The 12,912-nt window shown below is 35.8% G+C and overlaps 1 protein-coding gene across 1 annotated transcript in view; it reads left to right on the forward strand.

Moving 5' to 3' along the window:
• LOC113188421 (collectrin) overlaps positions 1 to 9,315 on the forward strand; it is a 35,075-nt gene extending 25,760 nt beyond the window's left edge. The window contains exon 6 of the mRNA XM_026396723.2: positions 8,977 to 9,315. Within this exon, the coding sequence (XP_026252508.1) occupies positions 8,977 to 9,133 (157 nt within the window). The 3' untranslated portion in view covers positions 9,134 to 9,315. The remainder of the gene's footprint in view (positions 1 to 8,976) is intronic.
• Positions 9,316 to 12,912: the final 3,597 nt, after the last annotated feature.

Below are 12,912 nucleotides of genomic sequence, written 5' to 3' on the forward strand. Positions count from 1 at the left end.
GTACCCAGGATATAGTATCAAGTATTAAATAATTAAATAGTTAAATAAGTAGCAATTATTATTATTATTCAGGATCAGCTTAACCCAGTGCTGTGATTAAGGGGCTCTAGGAAAGGATTCTTTTCCCACCTAGATATTGCCATCATACTATAGAAAATTTTCCAATTCACTGAAACAGTGCCTAGAATTTTATTAGTTAACAAACAAGCATTTTACTAAAGTATAGTTGAGAAATAAAATTGTATATATTTATGGTATACAGGATAATGTTTTGATGTATTATGAAATGGTTAAATCAAGCTAATTAATGTATCCATTGCCTCACATACTTATCATGTTTTGTGATGAGAACTTTTAATATCTACTGTCTTGGCAATTTTGTCAAGTATACAATAGATTATTGTTAACTATAGTCACCATGCTATACATAGATCTCCCAGACTTATTCATTTTATCTATCTGAAACTTTATACCCTTTGACCAACATTGCCCCACCCCCCCATCCCTAACCCTCCAGCCCCTGGCAACTATCATTCTACTCTCTGCATCTATAAATTGGACTTTCTTTAGATTCTCATGTATGTGAGATTATGTGGCATTTATCTTTCTGTGCCTGGCTTATTTCATTTAGTATAACTTCCTCTAAGTTCATACACATTGCAAAGGACATGGCTTTCTTTTGTACAGGCTGAATAGTATTCCATTGTGTGTGTGTGTGTGTGTGTGTGTGTGTGTGTGTATCACATTGTCTTCATCCATTCACCCACTGATTGCATATTTTGGCTATTGTGAATAATGCTGCAATGAACATGGGAGTGTGGACATTCCTTCAGCATACTGATTTCATTTCCTCAGAATATATACCAGAAGTGGAATTGCTGGATCATATGGTAGTTCTATTTTTAATTTTTTCAGGAAGACCCATACTTTTTTTCATAATGACTGTACTAATTTACATTCCTACCAACAATGTACAGTGATCCCTTTTTTCCATATCTTGGCCAACACTTGCTATCTTTCCTCTTTTTGGTAAATAGCCACCATAATATATGAGGTGATATCTCATTGCATTACTCTGATGATTAGTGATGTCAAACATTTGGGAGGGGTACTAGGATTGAACCCAGAGGCACTTTACCACTGAATACTTCCCCAGACCTTTTTATTTTTTTATTTTGATACAGGGTCTCACTAAGTTGCTTAGGAGCTCACTAAATTGCTGAGGCTGGCCTTGAACTTGTAATCCTCCTGCCTCAGCCTCTGTAGTCACTGGGATTGCAAGCGTGTGCCACCACACCTGGCTGAGCACTTTTTTCATATAACTGTTGGCCTTTGTATGTCTTCTTTTGGATATTATCTATTCAGTTTCTTTATCCATTTTAAATTAAGTTATTTGTTTTCTTGCTGTTGAGTTCCTTATATATTTTGGATATTAGCCCTCTAAGAGATATATTGTTTACAGATTTTTTCTTCAAGTCCACAGGTTGTTTCTTCACTCTGTTGATTGCTTCCTTTGCCGTGCAGAAGGTTTGTAGTTTGACATAATCTCATTTGTCTATTTTTTGCTTTTATTACCTGTACTTTTGGGGTCATATTAAAAAATTCATTGCCCAGACAATTGTCATAGAGATTTCTCCTTAAGTTTTCTTCTAATAGTTTTACAATAGTTTTCTTTCTAATAGTTTTTAATACTTTTACATTTAAGACTTTAACTCATTTTGAGATGGTTTTTGTATTTGGTGTGCAATTATAGCCCAATTTAATTATTTTGCATTTGGATAGCCAATTTTCCCAACACTGTTTATTCAAGACCCTGTTCTTTCCCCATTGTGTGTCCTTAGCACCTTTGTTGAACATCAGTTGACCATAAATGTGTGGTTTTATTTTTGTGCTTGCTAGTCTGTTCCATCGGTCTGTGTGTTTGTTTTGATGCCAATACCATAAAAAATAAATACATGTCTAAAAATGCAAATGATCCATGAGGTATACTGGTCATTAGAGTAGTGATGAACTAGTTAACAAGCTCTCTCAGGAATCTATGTTTATTTGTAGCATTTTCCAATTTCCTATCAAGGCCAAACATTCTGAATATTTAGCAGGCAGCCCTTGCTGTCCTATACTTGCCAGCTCCAGCACACCATTACAATTGTCACCTCTTTTGAAACAATTTGAGGAGGTTGCTTCTCTAGTAACATCTAATTGAAAATAGAAGTTTGTGAGAAAAGATTTTTTTCTTTTCACTCTTGAACAACAATTAAGGAGCTATATAGGTGGGAAGGCAGCAAGTATCAACAGTACGTACTTTGCAATAGTGTCAATGCTAGGTCTGTGTCTCACTTTAGCCCAGAAGTAGACATCTTAGTTGTCTGGTCAGCTTTGTAAGTTCAGTGATGGTGATGGTGGTGATGATGATGAAGGTGACTGAGATGATGGTGACAGAGTTGATGGTGTGATGTATGTTTTAATAAGAAGGGCATTTGACCAAGACTCTTGGTTTTGGGTTCCAGTCTCAGGCACTGGCATTTATTAGCTGAGTGACATTGAGCAGATCACTAATTGAAAATGTTAATAATATTTTCTCAGATTGTTAAGTAATGATGAGAGGACAAAATCAGAGAAGACCCATAAATTCTTTATATATTGGAAAGTGCTATATCAATGTAAGTTACCATAAAAAACAGTTATATGAAGTGATAATTTAACTTGCCACTTTATGGAATGTCACAGAATCATAAACACAGCACACTTTTAGACTTACATGTACATAGGGGAGTTGATTTACAAATCCAGTATATAAATAGACTATTATAATGTTAATAATGTTACACCTTAGCTGAATTTAATGTTACAACTGGGTCTTAGAAAGAGACCTTGCCAATTACCTAAATTCAGCCCTCCAGAAATCCAAGCCCAGAGAGGTAAAAAAATATATATTTTTTTTTTTAATTTTTTTTTGGTAGAGTGCTTGCCTCACATGCACAAGGCCCTGGGTTCAAACCCCAGCACCACCAAAAATTTTATTTTTTTATTGACCATCCATTCTGTGATATGAGTTATAGTTTATATCATGAAAGAAACAAACATGGATGGTTCTTGCCTACAGGGAGATGATAATCTTGCAGTTGGTATCAAAGCCAGGTCAAGGACTTAGGACACAGAACCCTAGCTAATGCTCACAGCTGAACAAAGTCATTAGTAAATTTGTTTGGTTTGTTTCTAGTTTTACTTCTTTCCTGTAAGATCAGCAGTAAATAGAAGTGCATGTGGATTTCCACAAATCTTACTTTTCACTCAGGGAGATGGGGCTCATTCAACACTTTCATATAGGGGAACTTCACATTCTTATGAAGTTATAATTAAATGAATAAATCATATTTTAAAAGAAGTATAAATAAAATGAGAAATGTCAGAGCTAATTGTTTTCCTTTGCTGTGTTTAAATATACACAACTAATAGGAAACCAATGTAAGTGTGTTTTTAGGGGACTTGGGAAGACTAAAATAGAATTCTATATCAGCTCTTTTCAGTATTCTTGTTCCATATTGAAAGACAAGTTTCTGTACATATTTGAAATTCAGTTTCTCCATCAGGAAAACAGGGATAATAAAAAAAAATCTTCATAATGTTGCTGTGAGATTTAAATGAACGGATATATACAAAGCAGCTACCTAGTCTGATTTCTGCCACATAATAGATACTTATTATTATCATTATTATTGCTATTGCATGGCAAATGTAAAAGAACTTGCCTACAATCACATAGTTAGAATATTGTGGTACCAGGATTTAAAACCATGTAGGCTTGATTCCCAAAGCCTGTCAATCTTATTGGGCTGCAATACCCACTCAAATCATTCTAGTAATACTGATATTTCCTCCAAGCCTGATTATGAGGACAATCCCAATTCCCCAATAATTCTGTCCTGTATGAAAATTTTCAGACTTATTTGTCTGTCCTATATTGCTTTTCTGGTTATTCTTGAACCTCAGCTCTTCAGCCATGTTTTATTTAAAGTGATACAGAAATACTTTTTCTGCTTTTAGTCATCACTACTTTATTTCAGAACAGAGCAAACCCTGTTCTTCAACCCCCCCACACCCCCACCGGAGCCCTAAGGGCTACCTGAGATTTCTTTTTTTTTTTTTTTATTGTTGGTCGTTCAAAACATTACATAGTTCTTAATACATCATATTTCACAATCAGGATAACAGCTGATCTCTCAACACAGACTCTGAAAGCTAGAAGATCCTGGAATAACATATTTCAAACACTGAAATTTCTTTTGTCTCCTCCTTCGATTCTTTTCTTTCTGGATTTATCAGAGACATCCACTCTCAAGGCTGCTAAGAGGTAGTTTAGTAATGGTTTTTTCATGCTCTTCTTGAACCACCTGACATTGCAGGAACAGTGAAAGTCATTAACACTCAATTTTGCAGGAAAAAGAACTCACATTTTTTTTTAGCAGAATATCAAATCAGAATGATCCAGAAAGACAGTTAAGTTTTATTATTCTCAGTATCACTGCACAGGCAATGAATCAGTTTATTACAGTGCGCACTATGAAATGTGACAAAGTGCTATATTACTGTTAGATAACCTTTGAGCTGCTTATCATGTCTACCAGCTAGCAAGTTACTGACATTGCAGTTTGTGAAGCCCTGCAATGCCAAGACTCTGAACAACGGGATCTAAGGTCGCAAAAACCAATAAGTACCTAATTTGTCACTGACACAGCTCAATTGGACAAATTTCCTCAGCAATTTCTCTCAGAAGCTTTTTGTTGGGAAATTATCCTTTTTCTAAGAAAAAAGAAATGTCTCTTCATCTCTTTGCTTCTTCCTTTTCTTTCTTTCCTATTCACTGTGATGCCTGATGGATTATTTTTCCTTCCTGGATGAGGAGGAGGAGGCAATATTCCTTACTTTGACCTGCACATGTTCAGCTCTCTGCCATTTGTCTTCTAATTCTATAAAAACATCTTTTGTTTTTAAAATTGGCAAATAGACACTGGCCGTTCATTATTTCTAAGACTACCATTGCATTGCCACTTACTTTAGAATGCTACATCTACTAAGATTTTTGATATACAGATTTCAGAACAGAAAATTCAGGATAAAATTTGACTATTTAAAATCCATTGTCATAGAAAATTATCATTCACTCCAACGGCAATGAGGAGAGATTTGGAGACACTTTTTGTGAACTAGGCATTTTTCATTACAATTTATAAATGTACATTTCTTACTAGCATTTAATTCCTCTAAAAATCACTCTTCTCTTTTATAAAGCATTAAAAATGAGGAGAAGGAAGATGAGTGAATTTGAAGACTTTTTCCTTTCATCAAGTTCTTTCCTTTAGGAGACTTGTGTCTCATCCACAGGTAGGCGTTCAAAACATAGTTAAGCAATGTTGGATACTATAAGTGGAAGCGATGTGACTGATGACTATAGAATGTCAATTGCTTTCGCTTTCTGGGGGATCTGGAAAGGGCTAATACTCCTGTCCACAGGAGGAGGGGCTAAATGTTCTAGTTTTTCAGTGGGTGATTTAACTTGGCTGAAGGGCCCTCTCATCATACTGAAATCTAGTGTACCCTAACCTTGGTGATCATCGATTGCTAGTGTTTAGAATGGCTAGTGAATCTTCATCTGGAATATGAGAAAACACAGCAGCCTATTTATTCCTAGGTTTCTGGGACTGCAACCTCATCTTTTAACCAGCATTGACCCAAAGGTTTTACAAATTAATGTTTAATATCCAATGATTCCAATTTAGTGATTGCCTATAGTGTCACTTGTAGCATTTGATGGTGGAATACATAATGGCTAAATACTTTCAAATGATGACATTGGAATGCTACTTTCCTTTATGAACTTCAACTATTTGAAATAATTTAGCAAATTATCAGTGAATTCTGGTAAAACCCACACTAATTCCTAATCTAATATAGGAAAATGCATATTTTCTGCCACCCATTAAAAATATGAGACAAAAAATTTCATATGCCCTTCCTTCCTCTGTTTTTTTCCCTTCCCTTCCTCTCTCCCTTCCTCCTTTTTTTACTTATTTGTCTATGTGTGTATGTGTGTGTGGTGGATCCCATTCAAGATCTACGTTGGACTAATGTTTGAGTAACTTTGCCTGAAGCATTAGTCCATGCATCATCCATCCATTCATTTGTCTGACCACCCATCTATCATCTATCCATCCATCCACTAATTTGTTATAGCCAACCAGCTATTGATCTACATCCATTGATCCATTATTCACTGAGTTGAGTTCCTATGCTGGGTTGAGTCTAGGTCAATTGTTTTAAATTTGGATTTTTCTGATGAGTTCCTCATTATGAAATTCAGGTCAAAAATTGAGAACAGAGTTGGTATGGTGGTGCATGCTTCTAATGATACTAGTGACTTGGAAGACTCAGGCAGGTGGATCACAAGTTTGAGATCAGATTCACCAATTTAGTGAGGCACTAAGCAATATAGTGAATCATGTCTCAAAACAACAAAAATAAAATAAACAAAAATTTGAAAACAAAAAGGACTGAGGATGTAGCTCAGTGGTAAAGTGCCCCTGGTTTCAAGTCCCAGGACCAAAACAAGAAAAAAATCGAGAATGGGTGGTGCATGAATACAAAAAAAAAAAAAAAAAAAAAAACACATGTATCTGGAATCATTTTTATCATATCTGAAGGCACTTGTCAGTTTGTCTAATTGTTGGTGGAGTTCATCAGATTTCCTCTTTGGCAAAATAGAAGTGTCTTTTTTGTAATTAATACATTATTTGTGGAGCAGATATTTTGAGACCATGTGAATATCCTGTTCCCCAATAATCTCTTACTAGTATCTATTGATGAGCTCCATTGGAATCAATTATTACTACAGTTGTGGTTTTGTATTCCTATTACCCTTTCTATATTATTTGGCATTCTTCTGTAAAGAAGAGCTTTCTCAGCACTTTAATGATTCCCCCCAAGCCCCAGGGAATGGAGTGGGGACCCTGCCAGCCAAAACATTCCCCCCTTCCTAGCCCCCATCTCTTCTAGCCTCTCCCCTTCCCTGGTGGAGGGAGGGAGCATGAAGCTCTCACCCTTCGTGCCCCCTTGCTTGCATCTGTATATAGTGTGAGCCGCAAGTAGCCCTTCTCCTTCCCTTGCCCTTCCTCAATGTAGTGGCCTTAGATATCCCGTTTGTTAATAAAGACAATTCAACCAGCTCCCACCAAAAAGAGAGAGAGAGAGAGAAAGAGAGAGAGAGAGAGAGAGAAACTTTCTCTTTTCTCTACTATTTTCTTTTTGGTGGTAATTAAACCAGGGCCTAGCACATGCTAGGCAAGTACTCTACCACTGAGCTATACTCGCAGACCTGCTTTTAAATTTTATTTCGAGACAGGGTCTCACTAAATTGCCCAAGTTGGCATTGCACTTGGGATCCTCCTGCTTCAGCCTCCTGAGTTGCTGGGATTACAGGCTTAAACTCCTCCATTGTATTTTTTAAAGCAAATAAGAGCCAGGTGCAGTGGTGCATGCCTGTAATCCCAGCGACTCTGGAGGGTGAGGCAGGAGAATCACAAGTTCAAAGGCAGCCTCAGCAATTTAGCGAGGCCCTGAACAACTCAGTGAGATCCTGTCTCTAATAAAATACAAAAAATGGGGCTGGGAATGTGGCTCAGTGGCTAACTGCCCCTGGGTTCAATTCCTAGTACAAAAAAAAAAAAAAAGCAAATTAAAATGCTTTCTCAAGTATGACTAACAGGAACTTCCATCAGAGTCATCATCAGTTTATCTTCACTACCTCTTCACCTGTCAGAGACTCATCAAGGTGCCACAGTAGTGGGAGTCCACTCTGATCACCACAGGAATGTACAACATTCTAGATGAAGGATCATTTCAGATCTGCCTCTTTGGAGGTCCACAGATTCTTGGTACAAGAGAACCTTTGGCAAGTCTGAGAATCTCATGCCTAACATCATGCTTCCAGGGTGCCACCACAGAGTAGTGTCCCAAAATCCAACCTGTGATGAGCCCTCAGGGAAACCCCTCTCCCTCTGGTTGCCTATAGGCACCAATCTCTCATCTTTCCCTTGCCCCATAATATCAAACATAATTGGCTCAGTTTGTTAGTCTTTCATAAGAGACAGGAAAAACTTTTGATTTTGAGGCCGTAGCTTTCCATACTCCAAGGAAACATGAAGGATCTGGTTACCACTTAGGTTGGGGTAGCAGGGTCTACAAAGACTCAGAGTATGAGAAACTAAAAAGTTTATCCTGTCATGTAGAAGTTTTTGGAATGATTTGTACTTTCAGCTGTGAGTTATAATGTAATTAGGAGAATGTTCTGGGTCCAAAAATCCTGACTTACAAATTAAGACAGCTACTTTGTAATTAGTAGAGACAACCAATGATATCTGCAACTTACAACAATTACTTTCTACAAAATAATGTGAACTTTATTTCCAATATGGCATTTCAATTTGATTTTCTGTCAACATTTGCAAACCATTAACTTGTCAAATCCTATGAGAACAGTTTATTGATTTTTTTAATTCAGTTTTTACTAAGTTCTCCTAGAGGTCAATTTTTCAACTTGCCAATGTACCATACATTTTCCTCACATTTCTTCATGCAGTTTTTGTGAATATACATGTATATATGTATATGCATGCACTATATTTATTCATATATATATTCATTTATATAGGTATTTGTATACATTTATTTTAGTTTTCTAAATAAGACTACTTCTTCCTATAAATATGTATATATTATCCATACAAAGTCTTATCTACATAGTATCTTTTCAACTCACCAGCTCTTTATGGTCTTCAAAATTATTTGAAAATATATAATATTGATCATTTCATCCTTTAAAGGCTCCTGTGCCCCATTCTCTCCTCCATATTTGTACCAAAGACCATACTCAGCCATATTTTCTCCTTCTAGATCCCACTGATTCTTTTTATATGCTTTTAGGAAGAACAAAGGACCATCTGAAGTGGATGATGCAGAAGAGAAATGTGAAAACACCATCACAATTGAAAATGGCATCCCCTGCGATCCCCTGGACTTGAAGGGAGGGCACATTAATGATGTTTTTGTGACAGAGGATGAACGGCTCACCCCTCTCTGAAGGGTTGCTGTTCTGCTTCCTCAAGAAACTTAACACTTGTTTCTTTGTGACTGCTAAGCATCTTAAAATATCAAGGGCAGATTATATATTTTTATTTTGCCATTCTTCTTTTGTAAGAAATTTTGAATGTATTTGAAAGTGATAGGTAATCAATTTTACCCATGAAGACTACTAAAATCATAGGTGGCAACTACTCAAAATATTTTTCTGACAATACAGTGTGTAGATGTAGTCATTTGGTATTGTAGTTATTGATTTAAGCATTTCTAGAAGTAAAGTCAGAAATACATATATGTATGTATATATATATATATGTATGTGTGTGTGTGTGTATATATATATATATATATATATATATATATATATATATATATATATTTCACACTTCAAAGACCTGAGGAAAATTAATTTTACAGTGGATAATACCTGTAACATGGTATATCAATCACTGAAAATGGATCCTTTTTTAATATTGTTTATATCACTGTGTATATGACTAAGCAAAAGTAAAAAGCAATTATTATAAACAGAATGGATAAAAATGGGAATATTGATTCACAGGATGGAAATTTTCCTGTTATACCAACATGATATATTGCTTATCTAGTTTCTGAATATCAGTCTCTAATAGAAGAGTTTTATTTGTTGACTGTTTCTACAATATGTAAAAATTCAGTCTATGCTAATTTAATAAAGCACTAATCACCTCTTTATGATTGTGTGACTGATTGTGGTCTGTGATTTATTTTCACACTGTGGATCACAGTCTTAATTTTTATTAGTTCTGTTTAATGTGATCTTCAACCTTAGAAATGATTTATTTTTGTTCTCTGTGTCCTTGTTTGAGGATACCTTTAGCTTTAAAACTTTATTTTGATTTAAATTTACCTTTTAATTGATACATAAAGACATAAAATTGTACATATTTATGTGGTACCATGTAATGTTTCAATATATGTATATATTGCATAATGTTTAAATCAGGCCAAAATAGCTATCTTCTCAAACACTTATCATTCTTTATGGTGAAAACATTGAAAGTCTTTTCTCTTAGCTTTTTGAAAAATACATTATAATTATCTGTAGTCACTTTAATGTGCAATAACAGCACACCAGAACTTCTTACTCCTATCCAACTACAACTTAGTATACCCCTTGACCAACCTCTCCTCATCCTTCCTTTCCCATACTCAGCCTCTGGTAATCATCATTCTATGCTCAGCTTCCTGGAGATTGGCTTTTTTTAAAAAAATTTTTCGATGTTGATGGGCCTTTATTTTTTTAATATTTATTTTTCAGTTTTCGGTGGACACACAACATCTTTATTTTATTTTTTATATGTGGTGCTGAGGATCGAACCCAGTGCCCTGCGCATGCCAGGTGATCGCGTTACCGCTTGAGCCACATCCCCAGCCCGATGGGCCTTTATTTTATTCATTTATTTTTATGTGGTGCTGAGAATCAAACCCACTGCCTCACACAGGCTAAGCAAGCGCTCTACCACTGAGCCACAACCCCAGCCCTGGAAATTAGCTTTTTAGATTCTACATATGAGTGAGATCATGTGGAACTTATCTTTCTGTGCATGGCTTATTTCACTTCATAGATGATCTCCAGTTTCATTCATGATGTCACAAATGACAGGAATCCATTCTTTTTATGGCTGAGTAGTATTCTATTGTATACATATATATTGATTTCTTTCTGTTCGTCAGTTGATGGACACTTAGGTTGTTTCCATTTCTTGGCTATTGTGAATAGTGCTGCAGTGAACATGGGAGTGCAAATGTGTCTTCAAAATACTGATTTCATTTCCTTTTTGGAATATAGACTTGATTCTGCTTCTGGATAGGCCCCCAAATCATTCTAAATTCTAATAATGATTATGGAAATAAAATTTGCTATGTATTCTGCCACTGTCACCCATAGTCAAGGCTATAGCTAGTCCTTCTATCTCACCTCTCTGCCTACATCTTCAAGTCCAGTAGATATGGATTTGAAGATGAGTAGGTTTATTGGGGAGTTCTCTCAGGAGATACATCTGTAGGAAGTGAGGAAGACATCTCTGGTGTTCACACCTTCATGTAATGCCCTCCCCCGAGTGCATATCAGACCTATGACTTGCTTCTAATGAATGGAATATAGCAAAAGTGATGAGATGTTACACTTGTATTTGTTGCCCTCTGAAAGGTCACAGTAAATAAACAGAGAAACAATATATCTAAGGTATTAAAATTTCATAGGAGAGTTATTAGGAAAAAGATCTAAATATGTCTCAATTATGAAAAGGCTTGAGAAAAACTGATTCCAGGTATGTTTCTTGTTTTGAAGGCTTGGGATGAATCCATTTTAATCATTAGATCATTTATTCACTGTTTATTCTGGTGGGGAGGGGATTTTTTTTTCTACTGAGAAATGTCTGCTTTACTAAACATCCTTGTTGGGGAGGATTTTTATGCTAGTAGAGATGTGCTATAACCTCCATAATCAATAAACAGCAAAGTAGAGCTTATGTCTCCTGCCTACTGCCTTTAACAAACACTCTGAGTAATTAGAGAGTAGTCAATCATCAACCACGCTTCTCATTTTTAATTTAATGATCATGTAATGGGCCGTGATGGAACACATTATGAGGTGATATGTACTGTTGTAAAGCAAGTGGAAATACAGCTGTCATTTCACTCTCCAAATCCATAGCAAAATCTGTTTGATGAAAGTAGAAAGACAGAACATCTGAAAACCAAGTCAGTATAGAATGAGTTAGCTGGGATTGTGATACCTGGACTTGTTTCATAGAAGAAATGTAAATGGCAATAACTTGTTTTTCTTTCTGTGTAGTTTCATCATCCATGTTTTCCACAAGAACTAACCAATACAAGACACCATAACATTAAAGAAAGTAGTGGGCTTGTGAAGTATCTCAGTGGTAGAGTGCTTGCCTAGCATGTGTGAGGCCCTAGGTTCCATTTCCAACAATACAAAACTGATCAGATTTCAGATGTGAATATCATCGTGTGAAATGTGCACATTTATCATCATTCCTGGATAAGAAACAAGAAATAGGAGAAAATACAGGCTTAGAATAAAAAAGAAACTCAAAGTTTCAAAAATTCCCAGATTTTGTTTCAAATTTATGAGGCCCCTTAAACATAATATTTTCTCATTTTACATTTCATAAATTCACATATATCATTACTTCATTCACACAAGCAAACACATAATAGTCTTTTTTCCTTCTTTCTTAGTTTCCTTCCCTTTTCTCTTCCTTTTTCCCTTCCTTAAGAATTTATTGAATTCCCAACACTCTATTCAAGATATCATACTAAATTCAGGAAATATAAGCAGGTAAAGGTCTGAAAACTGTTAAAGGATATTGACTCTGGTTAATTAAAAATAAATCTAAAGAATCAAACCCACTGCCTCACACATGCTAAGCAAGTGCTCTACCACTGAGCCACAACCCCAGGCCTGGGAGGTTGAGGCAGGAGGATAACTTGAGCCCATGGATTTGAGACCAACCTGGACAACATAGTGAGACCCTATTTCCAAAAAAAAAAAAAAAAAAAAAGAAAAGAAAGAAAGAAAAAGGTCTCTGTTTGATTTCACTACCATCAACTTGCTGCTCAACTCTTTACACTCTGACTTCCATTCCACACTGTGAGGAAACTTCTCCCTCAAAGGTCACTGTGAATTGTGATTATCAAGGTCACAGCTTTTTGGTCCTCATCCTCCTAAATGTCTTTGAAGCATTTTACAGTGTAGGGAACTTGTCATCCTCT

The sequence above is a fragment of the Urocitellus parryii genome, chromosome X (genome assembly GCF_045843805.1).
Source record: "Urocitellus parryii isolate mUroPar1 chromosome X, mUroPar1.hap1, whole genome shotgun sequence".
In the NCBI taxonomy this organism is placed as follows: Eukaryota; Metazoa; Chordata; class Mammalia; order Rodentia; family Sciuridae; genus Urocitellus; species Urocitellus parryii.